The following is a 22414-nucleotide window of genomic DNA, read 5'->3' as shown; positions in this document are numbered from 1 at the left end:
CAGACTTTATAATGCATCACTGTGCCTCACTGCATCCCCGAGCACAGGGTGACAGTACTATATTCCCTGGACTTTTACTTTTACTTTACTTTTAAACCGACATAGTACAAATGTACACTTACTGTATATTTCTGGATATTTTTACAGTATATTTTATATTAGAATGTAACATAGGAAATGTATATCCCGGACTGTATTTTATTCTTAGGCTTATTGTTATTCTTATTCGTGACTTTTTGTTTTGTCTACCTAAATGTTTACTGTTTACTGTGAGCGATTTGTAGTGCCAAATTTACTTCGGGATGAATAAAGTATTTCTATTTGTATTCTATTCTATTCTATATGTGGAACTCTCTCAGTCTCCTCTCTCTCTCTCTCTCTCTCTCTCTCTCTCTCTCTCTCTCTCTCTCTCTCTCTCTCTCTCTCTCTCTCTCTCTCTCTCTCTCTCTCTGGTGTTTCAGATTAATCACAGTCTGTATCTGTTAAGTACCACCGGCACACCGATATTCCCACACAGGTGCTACTGAGGTAATTAATGAAATATGTATCCAGTTGTTCAATTAACACAGGAAACAAATATGTAACATAGTTGTATGAGGCTGGTACTTCACATTTGAGCAAAACAGTTAACTCTTTGAGCGCCAGAGGCCTAGAGCATCTTAGTTCCTACCACGCCAGCGCTCTAAAAGATAGGAATAAGTGGCAGTGTTTGCAGGGCTATATATATATTCTATATTATAGCTATGGATACAATACTATGGCCCATTTGACATCAAGTATCTATCGTTCAATATGTGAAAAATAATGAATTTGTCCATCAATACGTTTGCGTGTTATACCGTGGTGAATATAAGTATATTTTTAGAGTGATCCTGTCCCAGGATATAGTCCCAGAAAACGACGATATGCAGCAAAACGTGAATTTCACTAAAATCGTTGCCGTTTCTCGCCTGGACACGCTACTATTTCCAAATCAAATGTGTATAATATTATGTTTTTTGATGCTTTGATCGTCACCAACGGCATACGTTGTGTAACGTTTGGGCTTTCTATCCTCTCACAGGAGTGGAAGCCCTACTGTCATCCTGGAGTACTTCACGCTGTCTCTGCAATTATCTCTGATTGATTGTCACCTGTTTGTGTTATGTCACTAATTACTGTGTGATGTATGCTGGGTATTTTGCCCTTTATAGTAACCCTCTGTTCTCCTGTCTGTTGTCGGTTCTTCAACAGTGTTACTGGGAGCAGTCGTCCACGGGCAGAAGTGGAATATCTGGCCCGGTGTTATTATTATGTTTTGTTAAAGGGGCACTATTTTACTATTTCTTTCACTATTTGGGCACTTTTACACAATTCCTGTGAGTCTATGGAACACCTCTGTAATATATATATTTTTTTTATTCATTGTTTTGTATTTCTAATCAAGTCCTCAAAAACAGCATTTTTCTACCTCAAGATCTCGAGCTGTTTTGAGCTTGGCTCCTAAACCACTGTGTGGCCTGCGCCGCCTCTTGAACATTAACATGCAGCGGTGACTATATGACATCACATATAGGCACATTTTCAAACGACTCAGTTCAGTGAGGGTGAATATTGTGAGAGGAGAATTGGAAGAATGCGCCAATATGAGAATTTTGAGACATAGATCATATTAATATAAGTTCACATAGCTAGGAAACAATGCTAAACACTCAAAAAGGCCATTTATAAGATAGTTCCCCTTTAAGTTATTATCAAGCTTGAGTACTCGTCTCTTTCCTAATTTCTTCTCAATTGTAGCCTGGCTACGTTTATGCTTTCTTGTTCCATTATTATCGCTCTTGTGTTTCTAACAATAAAATAACACAATATTTGAGAAGAGCAACACCATCTCCGCCTCCTTCTTCCATTCTACAATTGGACTCAACATTCTTACCTTGATTCCTAACAACGTTGTGGAGTAACGTTACACACACGTTGCGATCAAGGCCAAATCATGGTTGGATCAAAGCACGATTAATATCATTTAGTCCTTACCTTCACTAGGAGGTACCCCAAAAAGAATATTCCAATTGTCTGATCGCGAGTCCAAGTACCGGTGTCCATCGTGTCGCCAACATAATCCACCACAACAGATGCATGAGAGGCATTTGACGCTTCTCAATGCGATCGGGATACCCGTCCGCCTCGCCTGGAGACATTTGATCGACGCACAGGCCAAGATATAATGTTCAAAGGGTGCTCGATACTGCCACCTGGGTGGATGCGGCCGGTATTGCACTTTGGCATTCTCAGGATGATTCCCCGTGTTAACCCTGAGTCTGTGTGCCTGTAATGAATGGAAATATCAAATAAAAGAAATAACGATGAAAACCCGACTATACTCGGGTCTGGCGCTGAACGGTCGGCGAGATAACCAGACTATCCTCGGGTCTGGCGTCCAAAGAGTTAACATGGTGCTGGAATCCAACCGTCTCCCCAGTGTCGGCTACAGTACCTGCAGTACTAATAAGCATAATTCTACTCCAAAGGCCCCAATACCTGTTCTAAAATGTGGAATGAAATCCAGATGACATATTTTCATTGTCAGGTGTTTATTTACAGCAGTGATGAACGCAGAGGTAAAACACTGGTTGGGGAGGAGGAGGGCTATGCAATCGGAGACGTTACCTGAACGGAGCTGTTTTATCCGGCCGCTGCTACTGTCGATGTCCACGGGGAGGAAGTCTTTGAACCAGGTGATCTCGGGGTCTGGGTTCCCACTGGCAGCACACAGCATAGTGGCCGTGCGCGTCCTCTCTACCACCTTCAGCTGTGGGCCCATGTCGATGGAGGGGAAGCCGTGGGGAATCTGGTCCTCTGCAAGAGACAGACAGGAGACAGAGGCTGGGCAGGTGGACACACACAACACTAAGACACCAGCTGGACACATTGGTAGAACACGTCCAAATCATTGACGGGGGGCGAGAACCACCCTCGTTGGACTGAGGCTTTGCTATTTCACTGCTCTTTCCACAACCTCCCTATAAAATGCTGTGCAATCCAGTCCTAATGTAAATATCGCAAGGCTGTGGCCTTGACTAATCCAACAATGGAACCTCTCGTCATGGTTCTGAGGAGAGGGTTCTGAGGAGAGGGGTAAGGGTCGCAATTTAACTCTTGTGCTGAATTTCAATTGAGGATGGAACGGAAGCCTGTCTATACGGTGCTGAGATGATCTGAGAGGTACAGCAGGTGTGCTCAAATGCCAGTCCTTGCCGAATTATGGATAAAGCATAAAGAAATCAAAGGCTGAAAAATCCCATTCTCATGGCAGCCCCCCCCCCTTCCCCCGGACAAACCTCCTTTCATGTGAGTGAGGAAAGCAACATACTGAGACAACCTGTTGTAAAGGCACCACAGCTTCCACAGTTATACATTGAAAATACCTGGAAGTAATTGTATGTGATATAAGAAAGGGAAGAATTGGTCAAAGATAAAGTCGGCATTTATACGGACATTATATGGATATGTGGGTCAACAGCAGCAGTGGCCAGCATGGATACAGAATATGGCTTTGCTCTCATCTGCCGGCTCCGGCAAGCAATACATTGTTTGAAAGTTGAATTTGCCACCTTTCGATCGTCACCACACTGAACCTATTACGTGCTTCGGGTCTCGAGTTACAAGACGAAATATCCGGTGAGCGTCATTTGACAAGCCGTTCCGACAAGTGACCAGGTCCGGTTGTAAACGGTTCTGAACTGACCAGTCACCGCTGATGGCGAAAATGATTGACCACCATTGTAGCCAATGAGCGTCTGCTCCGAAAGCGATCCCAGATGAGCGCTGATTGCAACGAGAAGGGGGCAGAAGAAGACCAACAAGTTCTTTGTTTTGACTTGCGTGTCTGAATGAATGGAAGTGGACGGCCATTTTGGATAATCATGCTGAATTATTGCGGTACACACATTACAAAAACGTGGGATTCTTATAGACTTTGGACCTGTACTACATAAGACTTCAGGCTATGGAACCGTTATGTTTTCCAGCGCCTACCTCTCAGCTGGAACCCAAAAACAGGAATCTGGCAACAAGTCAACACAAACGTAAGGAGCAAATATTTTATTTCAGTGTGTTCAAACCTCTGTTTCTCTATTAGCAGAGACATTTTAAACAGGAAATTAATGGACTGGAAAACTGAGCAACGAGGAACAAGATATGTTACAGGAGTATTTCAGTGGAACAGAAAATCCTGATGAGTCCAAACTGGACTGACAGGACCCATGTTGAGTGGTATGTGTTGCATCTGCTGATCTGTATATGTTGAATGGGAAAAATATGAATACATATTGTGTCAAAGCTTTGAATAAAACCCAATAGAACAGACACTGTGTGGATAGAGGCTGAAGGTCCAAGATAACTGTATGGAGAGTTTTGTATATAAACCACAGCTAAATAAGAGGACAGGTGACCTTCAGTGGATAATTTTGAAGGGGGCAGTAGCGGTTAATAGTTTTGTTGCTAAACTAAATCCCGCTGTATAAATTTGTTGTCTTTTTGTGAGGAACCAGAAACAATGTTCCACTGTTTTTTAGATTGTAAAAGACTTAAGGAAACCTTGACAATTTAGTTTTTGAACTGTGGTGAGAGTTGGAGAGAAACAGCGTTTGTGTTTGGTACTGGTTACAAAAAAGAGAATATAATGAAGTGGCAAACATTGCTTAGTTGTGGGTGAGGCCAAAATCAATCAATCAATCAATCAATCAATCAATCAATCAATCAATCAATCAATCAATCAAATGTATTTATATAGCACATTTAGACATGACGCTTGTCAACCAAAGTGCTTCACATAGCGCTAAGAACAAAGAAAAGTATAGAATAAACAGAAAAAACAACCAACGGATAGACAAAGGAAAACAGAACAACACGTCAACAAGCAAGGCAAGAGTCAAAGTGAGTCAGGGAAGGCCAGGTGATATAGGTGGGTTTTGAGTTTCGATTTAAAAGACTCGATGGAGGGGGCAGATTTAATGGACATGGGGATGCTGTTCCAGAGGTCAGGGGCTGCGACCGCAAAAGCATGTCCCCCCCTAGACTTGAAATTAGACCTACGGCTCAGGTGGTGAGCTGATGCCAATGTTTAATGGACCACTGCTGCTAGAATATTTGTAGTTCTCTTTTACCTTTTTTATTTATTTCACTCATTCATTACATTTTTAGCTACTGTTTATATTGTATATAGTCCTGTATATTGTGTGTGTATATTGTGTCCTATATGTTACTTTATGTTTATATTGTCGAGATCTTTTTTATATACACTGTGGGAAGGGGGGAACGCAATTACATTTTTCTGTATGTCTTGCACATTATGGGAAATGACAATAAAGTTGACATTGACTTTGAAGAGCCAGGGTCAGAGTGGATTTTAGATTTTATTCACTCATGAATAATATTGATTAATGTTTGTTTCAGTGGAGCTTCAATGAAGTAGTTTGTTGTGTTGTAGAGGGGAAATTGTGTTTTAGCACTGCTTTTATGTGAAATCTCTCAATTGTAATTGTAACACATGAGATATAATGTGTATTTATTTAATTGTATTGACACACACCTTGTAGCGAGATTATGTAAATAAATGTCTTTCTAAAAAATCTCTCTCTCTCTCTCTCTCTCTCTCTCTCTATCTCAGCCTAAATGGACCTCATGCACCCATGTATTTGTATTTCCGATTTTCCTATTAACAACAGGGACCATAAATGAGACAAATAAGTCCTTGACACTATGAATGGAATTTCTCTGTAGAACAATGTTCCTCAGACCACCAACTGGCATTTAGTCATGAAAGCGTTCAGAAAACCTCTGTGAAGGCAGATAGTCTTCCCGTAGCTCATCTACTTGTCACTCTGAGACTCTAAGTGCATGAAGAACAAAGCTTTGATTATTCGTCCATAACTACGCCTGAAGCTTTGAAGTCCAAAACATGGTAATTGGGACAGACCTACAGTACAGTATTAATTCTAACAAGGATGAATCTCAATGTCACTGTGTGTGTGTGTGTGTGTGTGTGTGTGTGTGTGTGTGCATGTTTGTGTGTGTGTATATTTGTGTGTGTGTGCATGTTTGTGTGTATGTGTGTGTGTGTGTGTTTGTATATATTTGTGTGTGTGTATATTATGTGTGTGTGTGTGTGTGTGTGTGTGTGTGTGTGTGTGTGTGTGTGTGTGTGTGTGTGTGTGTGTGTGTGTGTGTGTGTGTGTGTGTGTGTGTGTGTGTGTGTGTGTGTGTACTTCAGGCTATGTTTGGTGGGTGAGTGTGCAGAGGCCTGTCTGGAGACAGATAAACGGCAGAGGGAGATGGCAGCTCAGATTGAGGCTCCCGCTCAAATCTTGCCATTGCAGAAGCCATCCGCACCGAGCCCCTCTGCTAAACATGGCCCCTCTGTTAGAAGGGTTTGTTTAGTTTTTCTTCTGGGTCGGGAGCCAGCGATGCATGAATAATAGATGCATAGATGATTCTATGATGATGGCGTCTTTCTTAGCAATTCAGCTGAGGCTAGGTTTTCCCTCCTTGATGATGCAAACCTTGAACTTAATGTAGTGAAGATGTCTGTTTTACAATACAACACTGCCTCAGACCTATTCTGAACTACACTATTTTTGTATCCACTTTTTCTCCTCCTGTTTTTCTGTGTTTTTCTCCCATCCCAATTTAGTCATGCCAATTCCCCCCTCCCCTCCCCGGTCGTTGCTCGCATGTGCCCCCCACTGGTCGGTCTAGGGAGGGTTGATAGATACTATCACATGTCCCCTCCGATACATGCAGAGTCAGCCAGCCACTTCTTTTCACCTGCCAGCGCGGACTCTCATTGGCGAGGTGTAACGTGTGGGAGGCTCACACTACCCTCACCATCTCCCTTCCTCGCTGTGCAGGCGCCCTGACCGACCTGTAGGAGTCGCTGTTTACAACGACCAGATTACCACCCACCGGCTTCCCTCCCGCTGACTCTGCCGATTGAGCCAGTATGACGGCCGGCCAAGCCGGAGGCAACGCTGACAGCCGGATTCGATACCAGTGTCTCTCATGTTGGTGACGAGCGCTGCGCCACCCAGCCGCCCCCACTGAGACCTATTCTGAACCACACTGACGCCTATTCTGAACCACACTGAGACCTATTCTGAACCACACTGACGCCTATTCTGAACCACACTGATGCCTATTCTGAACCACACTGATGCCTATACTGAACCACACTGACACCTACGCCTGCCACGATAACACATTTTGCTGGGCGATTAATTGCCCCCGAAAATATCGCGATAAGCGATATTATTGCGACCGGTTAGAGAATTTTTTTTTTGGAGAAATTTATTTCCCAACACTTTTATTTTGAAGCCCACCGCTCCGTCTTTTCCGGTGTTTAAGACTTTTATTTTGAAGCCCACCGACCGGACCGGAAGTATTGTTGTGATTATTTCAGGTACTTTTTGGGTACCAGAAAAGTCACGTGAAACACTGCAGACCACTGAATAGAGACGCGTCTCTAGGATTTCATAATCATTATGTTTGCAGCAGGCACAAGTGCAATAAACAAAGGATACAGTCACTGTGTATTCTGCCTCATTTATTGATTAAACAAAACCGACATCAACACAATTTGCCACCGAGCGGAGAGTTTAGTCTCGCAAAAAGATCGCTTACTTGTTAAGGCTTGTTGTTAGGTTAGGTGCTAATGTTGTGCTAGCGTTTTAGCATGGCTATCGTACATAGCGTGATCAATATAACTCGCTATTGATTGTTTGTATGAGTAACGTTAATGCTAGTAGAATAGACACAACGTGAGGTAATCACCATCATTTTAAACCGGTTATTACCTAATGCTAACGTTAGCAAATAGACGCGACTGGTAACGTTACAGCTTGTTAGCCTAATGCTCGTTAACGTTAGCATAGACAGCCTAGCTAACGTTAACGCTTGTAGAATAGACACAATGAGAGGTAACGTTAGCGTTAGCAGAATAGACACAACGAGGGTCTCGTTAATGTTGTTATTGATTGATTGATTGAAAACTGTGTTTACTCTGTTTGTATGAGTACACGGACAGTGACTGACAAGGGGCACTGGGTCCGCCTCATTAAAACAAACGTGCAAATAGCAATTAATCGCTAACGTTAACGCTTGTAGAATAGACACAATGAGAGGTAACGTTAGCGTTAGCAGAATAGACACAACGAGGGTCTCGTTAATGTTGTTATTGATTGATTGATTGAAAACTGTGTTTACTCTGTTTGTATGAGTACACGGACAGTGACTGACAAGGGGCACTGGGTCCGCCTCATTAAAACAAACGTGCAAATAGCAATTAATCGCGCCCGTCAAAATCATTGCATTGTAGTGCCCGGAGGAAAGAGGAATAAACGGAGGTAACGTAATGCTTGTTTACTGTACAAAGCCACGTCAGTAAACAAGAACACCAACACATGAATCCCAGCACAGCCATGAATGAATAACAACCAGTGCAACCTAAATAGATGTCCCCTCTGGCGCCCGGTGCCAGATCATTAGTTCCCTCCCACTACACAACATAGTCAGAAGATGAACACGAACCAATACTGTAGTCACTACACCAGCCCCCCCAGTGTTCACCTCAATATACGAAATCCCCACGGTGAGGAGGGCGTATGGCCCGGCCCCTACGACTGTAGGTAAAGTCAGGAGGTGCGGGAGGGGGTGTGACAGCGTCCGTCACATCCTCCTGCCGAGCAGGATGGGGGTCAGTGACCAGACGCTCACGAGCGGCGGGGGGTCCGAGGGGTCGCAGGGGGGAATGGCCCCGGCGTGGCAGGGGAGGCAGGACCGGGGGCCGGCCCCTGCGCGGCGGCAGGGCCAAGTCCAGGGGCAGTTCAAGGTCCAAGTGTGCCGGCTTGAGGCGATCCACGGAAACACACTCAGGCCTACCCCCCACGTCGACCACAAAGTTCTTGGCCCTGGCCTCGATGACGCGGAAGGGTCCGTCGTAAGGAGGGCGTAGCGGAGTCCTGTGGCCATCGTGACGGATGAACACGAACCTCGCCGAGTGCAGCTCCGGGGGCACCCTCGACGTAGGGACCCCATGCTGCGTAGTCGGGACCGGGACGAAAGTCCTGGCGCTGTCCAGCAGCGAGGCGCGCTGAGCAGCGGCAGACCAGGGCTCTGTCGACCTGGGAATAAAGTCACCGGGGACCCGTAGCGGTTGTCCAAAAACCAGCTCGGCCGACGACGACTGGAGGTCCTCCTTTGGCGCCGTCCTGAGCCCCAGCATGACCCACGGGAGCTTGTCCAGCCAGTCGCCGTCCGTGAGGCTGGCTCGAAGGGCGGCCTTCATGGAGCGATGAAAACGCTCGCAGAGCCCATTTGCCTGCGGATGGTAGGCGGTCGTACGGTGGAGCTTGACCCCCAGACTCTCCGCCACCGCCGCCCACAGTTCCGAAGTGAACTGTGAGCCACGGTCAGAGGAGAGATCAGCCGGGGTGCCGTAGCGGGAGACCCACACCGAGATGAATGCCCGGGCCAGGTCGGGGGCCGTCGTTGAGGAGAGCGGGACCGCCTCCGGCCAGCGAGTCGTCCTGTCCACCATGGTGAAAAGGTAGTTGTATCCGTGCGAGGGGGGCAGCGGTCCCACCAGGTCCACGTTGACATGGTCGAACCGCCGCTCGGGCACAGAGAACTGTTCCAGGGGGGCCTTGATGTGCCGATGCACCTTGGCGCGCTGGCAGGCGGTGCACGTGTCGACCCAGGCTCTCACATCCCTCTTGAGCCCCTGCCACACAAATTTCTCCGACACCAGTCGCGAGGACGGCTTCCTGCCAGGGTGAGACAAGCTGTGTATGGCCTCGAAGACAGGGCGCCTCCAGTTGGCGGGGACCACCGGCCGTGGATGACCCATGGAGACGTCGCACAAGAGCGTAGCCCCCGCGTCACCGAACACCACCTCCTCCAGGCGCAGTCCAGTGTCCGACGACTTGAGAGCTTGGACGGCAGGATCGGCGGCCTGGTCCGCAGCCATGCTGACGTAGTCCAAACCCAGCTGCACCGCACCGACCACCGCTCTGGAGAGACAATCTGCCACCTGGTTGGACTTCCCAGCAACGTGCTGGATGTCCGTGGTGAACTCGGACACGTAGGCGAGCTGGCGCTGCTGGCGGTCGGACCACGGCTCCGCCGCCTTGGACATGGCGTGCGTGAGCGGCTTATGGTCCACGTAGGCCGTAAACTCGCGTCCCTCCAGCAAGAAACGGAAGTGCCTGACAGCAAGCCACAGCCCGAGGAGCTCCCTGTCGAACGTGCTGTACCTCTGTTCCCTGGGCGACAGCTGGCGGCTGAAGAAGGCAAGCGGCTGCCAGGCGTCCCCAACCCACTGCTCGTACACCGCTCCCACAGCAAAATCAGAGGCGTCCGTGGTGAGAGCGGTGGGCGCCGAGGGCGAGGGGTGGGCCAACATGGCCGCACGGGCCAGGGCCTCCTTGGTGTCTTGAAAAGCCTTGACCCGCTCCGCCGTCCAGTCCACCGGCTGCTTCATCGTCTTGCCCTTCTGGGCGTCGTACAGAGGCCGCAGGATGTGAGCGATGTGGCGGAGGAAACGATAATAAAAAGTCACCATCCCGATGAACCCCTTGAGCTCGCTGACTGTGCGGGGGCGCGGAAACGCGGCGACAGCTTCCACCTTCGAGGGGAGGGGGGTCACCCCCTCTGCGGAGACCCGGTGCCCGAGGAAGTCGATGGCGCCCCGCCCGAACTCACACTTCGCCGGGTTGATGATCAGCCCATGCTGGCTGAGCCGTGAGAACAGGGTTCGGAGGTGGGACAGGTGCTCCTCCTCAGTGGCGCTCGCTACGAGGATGTCGTCCAAGTAGACGAAAAGGAATGGCAGGTCCCGGAGCACCGAGTGCATGAGGCGTTGGAAGGTCTGCGCCGCGTTCTTCAGGCCGAACGGCATTCGCAAGAACTCGAAAAGCCCAAAGGGCGTGACGACGGCCGTCTTGGGGACGTCCTCGGGGTGCACCGGCACTTGATGGTACCCCCGTACCAGGTCCACTTTCGAGAAGAAGCGATTGCCTGCCAGGTTCGCCGCAAAGTCCTGGACATGCGGGACCGGGTAGCGGTCAGGCTTGGACGCGTCGTTGAGGCGGCGGTAGTCCCCACATGGGCGCCACCCACCGTCTGACTTAGGAACGATGTGCAGGGGAGACGCCCAAGGGCTGTTCGAGCGCCGAACGATGCCCACCCGCTCCATGTGCGCAAACTCCGCCCTGGCGACGGCCAGCTTCTCCGGGTTGAGGCGTCTGGCCCTGGCGTAGAGGGGCGGCCCACTGGTCTCAATGTGGTGCTCCACCCCGTGTTTCACCGTGGGCGAGGAAAAAGTGGGCTTGCCCAGGTCGGGGAACTCAGCGAGCAGCCGAAGGTACTGGTCACTTTCGGCGAGTGTATTGGACCACCCGCCGTAGATGGCCTCCCCCTGCGTACATGCAAAGGAAGCGAAAGTCTGCGAGTTGACCAGGCGCTTGTTCCCCACGTCCACCAGCAGGTTGTGGGCGCACAGAAAATCCGCGCCAAGGAGGGGGAACGTGACAGCCGCCACGACAAAATCCCACGAAAAACATTGTCCTCCGAAGCATACGTCCACCGCCCTTGTGCCGTAAGAGCGGATGGGCGTGCCGTCCGCGCCCGCCAACTGCGGACCGCGCTCTTCTTTTGCCACATCCGACCTCTCTGCCGGAATGATGCTCCACTGGGCACCCGTGTCGCAAAGGAAACTGCGACCAGAGGCGGTGTCTCGGATGAAGAGCAGCCTGTTGGTTACGCCAGCGCTCAGGGCCACTACTGAGCGCCGGCCCCGCCGTTTCCCGTAGGTCCGAAGGTGCAGGGTGAGCGGCACCGTCTGGCCTTGGCGCCAAACGTGGCGTGGAAGAAGCAATGGCCCGCTGCGTTACCGTGCTGACCAGAAGGCCTGGCGTCATCCCTCGCTCTCCTGCGACGGTCCGGTGGCGGGGCGGTCGCGGGAGCGAGCAGGTCGGTGGACCGCTGAGGCATGGCCAAAACGAAACGGTCCGCCTCCCTGGCCAGGGCGCGGGGGCCCACGATGTCGGTGTTGGCCAGTGCCATCCTCACTTGCGCCGGCAGCGTGCGCATGAACAGCTCCGTAAAGAGGATCATGGGGTCTTCTCTCCCCAGCAGATTCAGCATCCTCTCCATGCGGGCAGAAGGTCTCTCGTCTCCCAATTCCGACATAGAAAATAAGCGGCGCACCCTCTCTGCAGCGGACAGTTCAAATGTATCTAGCAGTAGGGTCTTGAGGCGCTCATATTTGTTCGTCGCCGGGGGATCAGACAAAAAACCCACCACTCGAGCTGCGGTGGAGCTGCCCAACACTGCCACCGTGTGGTTGTACCGGTCGTCGTCGTCATCCACGTTGCTCTTGTTGAAGTTTGCCTCCACAATAGCAAACCATGCAGCCGGAGCCGCCTCCCAGAACTCAGGTAGTTTGATCGTGGGCGCGCGCGCACCCTGCGCTTCCCTGACAGGGGACGGTGATGGCTGCCGATGGCCAGAACGTCTTCCTCGTCCGGACATTTTGAAAGAATGTTCGTCGCTGATTATTGTACACAATCCGCCGTAACAAAAATCCACGTCAGGGTCACCAGTGTAGTGCCCGGAGGAAAGAGGAATAAACGGAGGTAACGTAATGCTTGTTTACTGTACAAAGCCACGTCAGTAAACAAGAACACCAACACATGAATCCCAGCACAGCCATGAATGAATAACAACCAGTGCAACCTAAATAGATGTCCCCTCTGGCGCCCGGTGCCAGATCATTAGTTCCCTCCCACTACACAACATAGTCAGAAGATGAACACGAACCAATACTGTAGTCACTACAGCATTCATTTTAATTATCGCGGCAATTAATCGATTTATTGCTTATCGCGGCAGGCCTACTGACACCTATTCTGAACCACACTGATGCCTATTCTGAACCACACTGACGCCTATTCTGAACCACACTGATGCCTATTCTGAACCACACTGACACCTATTCTGAACCACACTGAGACCTATTCTGAACCACACTGACACCTATTCTGAACCACACTGACACCTATTCTGAACCACACTGAGACCTATTCTGAACCACCATTCTGCAGTCCCTACTATCCAAATTGTCTTTTCCCTCCTGGATGATAATAATAATAATAATGCATTTTATTTATAAGGTGCCTTTCAGGACACACAAAAAAAAAGTCCACAAATCGGTGAATGAAAAAATTATAGGATAAAATGAAAACGACTACTAAAATGGATGTTTAAAAGTACTAAAAACCAACAAAAAATATCAAACACTAACAAACATTCAGCACAGACAATGGGGATGCTGCCATCTTAAAAAAAAACAAAAAAAAAACTCCGGGGCTCTAGGGGGCCGGGCCAAATGTGGAGGCGGGCCGGATCCGGCCCGCGGGCCGTAGTTTGGGGACCACTGGTGTGTTATGATCATTCATAGTTATAGACAGTAGAGGTTGAGTACTTTATTATCTAAAGATGGTATTTAGAGTGTTATGATCATTCATAGTTATAGACAGTAGAGGTTGAGTACTTTATTATCTAAAGATGGTAAGTTAGAGTGTTGTGTTCATTCATAGTTAAAGACAGTAGAGGTTGAGTACTTTATTATCTAAAGATGGTAAGTTAGAGTGTTGTGTTCATTCATAGTTAAAGACAGCAGAGTTTGAGTACTTTTGGTTCTCCAAAACAAATAATAATATACAGGGTTAATTTATTTTCAGTTCCAAAGGGCATACAAATGTTCATTAAATATCTCAAAACAGCATGTGCAGCATTATTCAAGTGTTTAGTGTTACGGTTCCACCTACACAATCCCCTCTGTCTCCGTCACACACCTCTGTGTCTGTCTCTAACCCCGTGTCTGTCCCATTCACTCCCTGCACTTCGGCGCATGCTCTACGAGCGCACAAGAGGCACAGGTGAAAATCATCATGCTGATGGATGGAGATGCCGCACCTGCCTGCTAATCACCACACCACCCTACAAGAGACCAGGATCTCCATGCATCAGTGTCAGATCTTCGTTTTAAGATGGCCTGGCAAGTATCTTTGATATTCCTCCCACTGAATATGTTTTTCGTCGTTTCTATGTCTGTCCGACATCTCCGCCTGGATGACGACCAACCACCTCAAACTGAACCTAAGCAAAACAGAATTGCTCCACCTGCCGGCCAAATCCTCCCCACTGACCGACCTTTCCATCACAGTCAAGAATGCAGCTGTGACCGTGTCCCCGACCGCCAAGAACCTTGGTGTTGTCCTCGATGACCAGTTGAACTTCTCTGCTCACATCGCAGCGACAACCAGAACCTGCAGATTCCTCCTGAGCAACGTCAGAAGGATCCGGCCCTTCCTGACAAAAGAAGCCACCCAACTCCTCGTCCAATCAACAGTCATCTCCCGCCTCGACTACTGCAACGCACTGCTTGCTGGCCTCCCGGCCACTGCCACCAAGCCTCTTCAACTCATTCAGAACGCAGTGGCCCGCCTGATCTCAAACCTACCGAAGTCGGTCCATGTCACCCCACTTCTTAGGGACTGGCTCCCCATTGCTGCACGAATCTGCTTCAAGGCCCTCGACCTGGCATACCGTGCGGCAAAGGGAACCGCTCCCGCCTATCTTCGGTCAATGGTCTCTAACTACACACCCTCAAGACCCCTACACTCTGCATCTTCTGGCCGTCTCAGACCCACTCCTATCCGAGCTCCGGGAGGGTCATCAAGGAGAACCTGCCTTTTCTCAGTCCTTGCCCCACAATGGTGGAATGAACTACCCACCCCAGTTAGGACAGCCGAAACCCGTCCAATATTTGGCCGTCAACTAAAGACGCACTTCTTCAACCATTATCTGAAAAAAAATTAAAAAAAAATTAAATTAAATAAATTCTAACCCTAACTAACCTTACTGTCATGCACTTGTCCTAATAAACTAACCTACACTGTAGCACTCAACACTTTGATGAACATTTTTACTCAGCTGATAAGAGTTGTGCCCTTCCTGATGACTTGTCGTACAGAACTTGTAAGTCGCTTTGGATAAAAGCGTCAGCTAAATGACTAAATGTAAATGTAACCTTAAGGGAGAGTGGGGTCTTTTTTACTTAAAGTGCCTTTAAAGCAAGGGGATTACAGTAATGCCCCCAACTAAAATATGTAGTTTATGTATATAGTTTAGGATGTTGTGCATCCCTGGGGACAATCACTTTGGATCTTAAATAAACTGTTTCAGAAATATAGCTTTAGAAAAAAAATTGGTTTTGTGGCACAACTTGCCCCCGGTGCGGGGTAAGTTGTGACATTAGAGAGAATACACTGGGGTAAATTGTGCCATTGATAATTTTAAGTAAAACAGATCATTTTAATCTCAAAAGCAGTAAAAGCATCCTGCAGATCTTCATCTCCTTTCCAACCTGACGTATAGTCTTCCCCTGTTGCACCTCTTTCACTGCTCTTTCCAACTTCTCAAGAGGAGTTGAAACCCTGTCTGTCTTCCGTTTGTATATGCGTGGCATGATGGATTTTGGTCTAAAATTAAGAATATCACAGTGATCAAATGTAAGAATACAATGTACAATAACAATAAAATACAATAAAGTAATATATATAGTTAATAATTATAAGTTGGGGCAACTTAACAAACAAAACATCTGGCACAACTTAACCCAGGCACTTTGGCACAAATCACCCCAAGCCTACCATTTTGAAAAAAATTCATCCCCCAGCTGTTTTGAGCTAGCATCATGCTAACTGTATAGACTCATGGTGTAGCTTACTAAAGCACTAAAACATGTGTGAACTGTTTTCAAAGTTGTCTATAATTGTTCAAACACAGCAATCAAAAAACCTTGATCATACACATTTTTACTTTGGAGGGCAAAACAATGTTTTTTTTAACTTAAATGTGCTTACCTCTCAAGCCAGGTGTCTCCCTTCTTTGCATGTTGAGTGAAATGGATGCCTCTTCAAAAATATGTTGTCACATGACCAACTTCTTCTATGGTTTTCTAGATAAGAGGGGTGGCACTACTTGCCCATTGGCACTGCTTACCCCACTCTCCCCTATATATGAGCATTGTTTTGGAGAAGGTCTAGATGTAGCTGTGGTAGTTAACTCTCCTGAGTTTCATGTTTCAGCTCATTATGAATCTGTAGCGGGCCAAATTTAACTGTGGGCCACAGTTTATGTAAATAACAGGAAACGCTGGGGAATACAATAAGAGAGAAGGCGATTCATGTATATTGAGGTGGATAAACGGCATAAAAGCAAACGGTAAGATTTAAATTCTGAACGAGGATGGCTCACTTAACACCTGGCAGGTCGAGGAAGTGGGCCTTGGGGATTCTGTTGGCCAGAGGTGTAATAGACCCGCTTTAAAACCTCCTGATCGCAGGTCCAGACAGCATCTTCTCCCACTAATTGTGCACCATGTAAATGGAAAATGGTAAATGGCTGCATTTATATAGAGCTTTTATCCAAAGCGCTTTACAATTTGTTCCTCACATTTGACACATTCACACACCGACGGCGTAGGCCACCATGCAATGTGCCAACCTGCTCATCGGGAGCAGTTAGGGGTTAAGTGTCTTGCTCAAAGGACACTCCGACACGCTGCCGCCCGGGAGGAGCGGGAATCGAACCCGGGAGCCTCCGGATTACCAAGTTCAAGTTTCTTTATTAGTTGTCATACAGAAATGACAACTGAACCAGACGACTGCTGCTCTACCTCTGGAGCCACTGTTGCCCCATGTGCATCCCAGAAGCACCTCAGTGACGAATGGCGAGCCTGCTGAGGTGCAGCACTGGAGGCCACCATGCAAGGTGGCGACCTGCTTATTGGGAGCAGTAAGAGGTTCTGTTTGTGTCAAGGACATTTCGACACAATACCAGGAGGAGCCAGAATCAAACCGGGAACCTTTCGATTACCAGACCACCACTCTACCTCCAGATCCACTGTCACCTCACTAAAGAATCATAGACACACCCACTTTCCTGTCAACCACAGTCGTGGTTTTAATGACCCAGTAACAGGCAGCCACACACAGAACCTGGAGAGAGGACGGGCTGAGGGGGACCAGTACAGAGGCCTGCTAAAAGACGCCTTTACACACACATAAACATATACAACCCTAACCCTTTACACACACACACACACATACACAAATTAACGTTGGCGTTTTGTATAGAAACAAAACCTATTTTCTTAGTTCAAGTTTCAAGTTTCTTTATTCGCTTTTTTCTGTGTTGCTCCCGAGAGTGTGCTAGATAGAAAATAGATAAAGTATAAAATAGAAAGTCAAAAGTACGTAAACAAGTGTAATCGAAAGTGTTCAATATACATATATACAATATACAATACAGAGTAGAAAACATTTTTAACCGAGTTACAATACAATGTACAGTACAATGCAGAAATGGGATGAGGTACAACTTAAGGTGCAATGAGGTATGATTAGGAATTAATTATGCTTGGCGGGGTCGTTGAAGCTATTCTGCTAGTCTGTTTCTGACATCATTTATAGACATGCTGCTGCTTCCACTCTAAAACCTCTGGGCTCTGTATACGGCACGGTGGTGTGGTGGTTAACACTGTCGCCTCACAGCAAAGAAGGTCCAGGGGTCGATTCCCGCTTGGGGACCAGGTTTCCATGATGCCAGGTACTCAGGTGGGGTATCTCCCAGGGCCTTTCTGTGTCGAGTTTGCATGTTCTCCCCGTGCTCGCAAGGGTTTCCCCCCCTGATAAGATAAACCCAATAAAGAGGTCCTGCATTATATATTATTATTATATTAAATAATGTTATTACATGGCGTTTTCACATTCGCCGAAATGCTTGCTTGTGATTGGTCAATAGCCCCCCGACAGCGGTCATTATTTTTCAATAATGACCGCTGTGGGACAATAATGACCGATGTGCGCAGCTGTTCGCAATCAAGCCCACATCAGTGCAGCAAATCAGACACACCTGCCGCCGCGGCTGCACTAACAGCAGAGTGTGTGTAGATTACAGCGGAGCCAGAACAGAGGCTGCCCGCGATAATAATAATCACTTTATTTGGGCTGACAGAGCCACAGAACAACTGCGATTTGTCAAATGAATTAGGTATATTGTTAGTAAGTTAGCCATGTAATAAGCGGGATAATGTATAGCTTTACTCGGTCATTGTCGCAAAATAATTGACCTTCACTGACGTTTAAAACACCTCGCCGAAGCGGCTCGGTATTTTAAACTACGTGTCGGTCAATTATTTTGCGACAATGACCTCGTAGCTATACATTATCCCTTACTTAATTAATGTACCCGTATTGCAAAGTGTTACTGAATAATCTTTGTAAGAGTGAGACATCCCATTTCAAAATGATGACATGAAGCTCTTCTCTCCTGTCTCTTCAGGTCTGCGTGTGAAGAGCTGGTGTGGCAGAGGGAGCAGGCGAGAGGGGATAAGAGAGTATAGTGTATAGGATGTCATAATATATTGTCTTTGTGTGAACATGAGGCCCAGGTGTATTATGTGCTCCATCTGTGTAACTCGATCTGTAATGGAATAGGCTGCACTTAGCCCTCGGAAAACAACAGCGCAAAAGGATAACTTCAAAACACTGCATATACGACTCATACGCAATTATCTCTGGCATTCAGCCGCGATGTCTGCTGACGGTCTGAGAGGGGTTCTGTGTAGAGAGTGCGTTATTATAGGCTTCAACCATAGGGACGCACTGCAATCTAATAACAAAATCCACAGAAACGGGTCACGTAATGTGACACCAGGCTTAAAGCAAGAGGCAAGGCTGTTTGAAAATCAGGTCAATTCGAAAAAAGGACTCCTTCTAGCATTAAAGGGAAATTCCAGTATTTTTAAACCCAGAGCCTATGTTTCCATCATGTGGGTCTTAATAAGAGGGACACAATTGTTTGTAATTGGTCCAGTATTGGGAGAGATGGCTTTTAGCCGGCAGGCGCATAATGAGCTGCAATGTAAAAAGTAAACGAGTATGTCCACTAAAAGAGCTTTTTTTTGTGACTGACCAATTATATGTCAGGTTTTAAAAAGCGGATATCAAACAGGGAGGAAAGTGGGTAAAGATGGTTTTAAACAGTTAAAACAGTAATTCAGAAGTATTTTATTGCACTGCACTATTCCATCATTTTACTCTCTCGATTAGATTCTACTGTCAAGTCAAACAGGAATCTCTACACTTCCTGAACCCAGACATAACCCCCCCCCCCCTCTCACACACACACACACACACACACACACACACACACACACACACACACACACACACACACACACACACACACACACACACACACACACACACACACACACACACACACACTCTGTCAGGTCAAACTGCAGCTATCACATTGACTGATTGGTAACCAATTAGCGGCAGGTGCTGATCAACTATAGCCTATCACTGACTACCAGCCCAATCAGGGTTCGATCAGCAGCAGCTGTCTGGTGCCTCAGCATATTGCTTTTAACAGGAGAGATCAGTTTGAAGAGCATTCTCCATGCAAGGTTAATTTACCTTAGCTGTATTGTTCATATAACTGTTATGTTCACAACCCGGATAGGCAGCCGGTAAGAATGTTTGTGTGTGATGGGGTACACTGTTTAAGTTGGGGATGTATTAATGTATGGTTTAAGTATGTTGCATTCACTAGCCCATATAACCTTAGTCACAAGAGTGGTGATCTTTGTATGTTGCATAGCTCATTTAGATAACTGAGTTATATGATGCATAATGTAGAGCACCAGCAATGCATGATGGGGGAGTAATTTAATTTACTTTAACTGTTAAACTTCTTTTATTGCTTGTATTTTTCTGTGTTTTCTATGCTAAAGTTTTTACCTAAATTATTAAGACAAACATCTACTAGCTAAAACATGGCTGAAGTAAAAAAAAAAAATGGATAAATGAATGGAAAAAAAACGTTGAATATCAAAGGGAAAAAGAATTCGGTCTGGTAATTTGAGTGAAACTCAGTTAACCCTTCGGGTGAACATATTTATTTGATTTATTTTGCACCCTTTTTTGGCAAAACAGAAAAACATTGACCAAGACAGAAAGTGTTTGAAGGTGCTGAGTACAGGCAAGAGACCCAGATGGGCCTATACAGGGCCTCAACTCATTAAATCATTGGATTAAAAAAAAACGCAAACCAAAGTAAAGTGAAATAAGTTCATAAAACAATTTTCATAATATTAAGATAATAATAATAATAACTGTTGTGAAGGGCCAGATTAAACCGAATATATATATTTATTTATATATATATATTTAATTGTATTTGTATATTCTCTAATATTCCCTGATATCCCTTGTATATTCCTTGTACAATATGCATTGAATATCCATTCTAGCCTACTGAACATCCCATAATAGTCTCCATTCTACTATTGGTCGAGACCTTGGTGCCAGGCTGCCATACCCCCCAGACCCAGTTCAAACGTACCGCTCAACATGTACGAACAAGTCCTAGTTCCGCGTAGGAATCTGGCTACCGCACCACTAATGGTACTATTTGTTCATAGTGCGTATATATACTGCGCTACTAAAGTAGGACTTCCTTTTTAGTCCAGTTTCTTACCCTCCAATAGAGTGACAGACGTAAAGCCTCCCCGCGACGCCACGTGTGGGAGTAAGGCCAAGTTCGGCCTACCATCGGTATTGAGACATCGTGTATATTAATATTTGAATAGTCATATTTGGCACTATATCGTCGAGTTGGACGTAGTCTATTAAGCTAATAATAGTCTATTCATATGTAGTGCTTCGTGCGGTGAGAATACTATCGTAGTCAGTACCCCCATCGTTTCGGGTAGAACTGGCTGCTTATCCAGGGTGGCCGACCCCATGTGAGGCTGCACCCGAGGAGCCCCAGAGCCGACGAGCGAGTGGACCTGCATACCGGATTATTCTACCGACGACAGCCCGCCTTCCCAGGCACGGATTATGCTTTGTATACAGTGATTATTCTATGGATAAAGACCAACACTGCCGTGTGTTGGAAACCCCCCCCCCCGGAGAGGACGACAGGTGAGGAGACGCTCTACACGACGAGGTCGCTTCACGTCTCTCCATCGTGGACCGGAGGAAGCCGGCCCACAGAGAGTCCAACTGCTTTCATCTGTGGATCGAGGATCGCTGAGGCACCGAGCCGCACAACCGTGGGTTCTCCCAGGATACCCTCGGCCAGACGGATACAGCCAGACTCTACCCCCCCCCCCCCCCTTCTCCAGTTGTCTTACAAGCGACCGGAATTCCCCCCTAGTGTATCCAGTTCTATAATCATTAAAGTATCATTGCTATTATTCCTTAAATATTCCAGGTTGTATATTTACCGCCTGCGCCACCAGAGATTGGACGTTCTCTATTGATATACCAACGAATACTCATTTGCCATAAAAGTGCATCCTATTTCAAATCATAAATGTAATTAAGTGATTGCTCTACATACCTTTTGCTATGTATTAATTATTATTAAACGCAGACTTTCGACTTGGTACATTTGTGTTGGATCGTTTCATCTACGTGGGAGTGTTTACCATAATTATTTATGCCTAGTACTGGGTGGCCAGAGTCTAAAGTACAAGAGGTAGTGGTAGTAAGTATCATATCTAACAATACAGTCAGGGAATTGTACCCCTCAGTTAAAATTGGTCCTTCGAGCCGGATGGTAATTAGTGTAATATTAATATAGTGTTATTAATATTGAAATGGCCTATGATGAACACTCCACGAAACGATCCTCCTAACCAACGCCCGCAGCGCGAACGACGGCTCCCTCAGTACTTAGAGGCTTACGCTGTCAGTCAACAACCTAGTCTTCTACTAACAGTAAACGCGGTAAAACTAGAAAGTAAAAGTATGTCTAACCCCAACGCCCAGACTACCCCGACCATAGAGGCCCCTACGGGTTCTAATGTAACTGACCAAGCTCACGGTGGGGACCAGTGGGAACCAGACATGACTTCACACCCCGCCAGTACTGAAGAAGTAGTCCCTGATGAGTCCCGGGAGGAATACAACGCTACCGAGAGAGAACTCGGCACGGAAGAAGACGGGGAGAGCACCGTGGAGATAGAGCTCCAAGGCTCCGCAAGGAGTACCCCGAGGGAAGGCTCCCCTATACAACCGCCTTCTCCCAGCGAGGCAGAGAGGACCCTACAGCAGGCCTTCCTCATCAGCCTGAACGCCGCTGCTGAACGTGACCGACTGCAGATCCAGCAGCGGAGCGAAGAAGAGCATATACGTCTAGAAATAAGACGCATTCAGATGGAAGAGAATGTGGCCCGAGACCGAGCAGACAGCCAGCGAGAAGCTGCTGGTGCTCTACGGGACGCAGAGCG

General features: G+C 47.0%; 1 protein-coding gene across 1 annotated transcript in view; it reads right to left on the bottom strand.

Moving 5' to 3' along the window:
• The window catches only part of ptprfa (protein tyrosine phosphatase receptor type Fa), a gene marked incomplete at its 3' end in the record, with an annotated part of 262786 nt that overhangs the window by 199196 nt on the left and 41176 nt on the right, over window positions 1-22414 (bottom strand). Inside the window, exon 4 of the mRNA XM_084308488.1 lies at window positions 2650-2838. Within this exon, the coding sequence (XP_084164614.1) occupies window positions 2650-2838 (189 nt within the window). The remainder of the gene's footprint in view (window positions 1-2649; window positions 2839-22414) is intronic.

Source organism: Notolepis coatsorum, assembly GCF_963971535.1.
Source record: "Notolepis coatsorum genome assembly, chromosome: 2".
Lineage (NCBI taxonomy): Eukaryota > Metazoa > Chordata > Actinopteri > Aulopiformes > Paralepididae > Notolepis > Notolepis coatsorum.
This window is presented reverse-complemented; position numbering and strand designations above follow the sequence as displayed.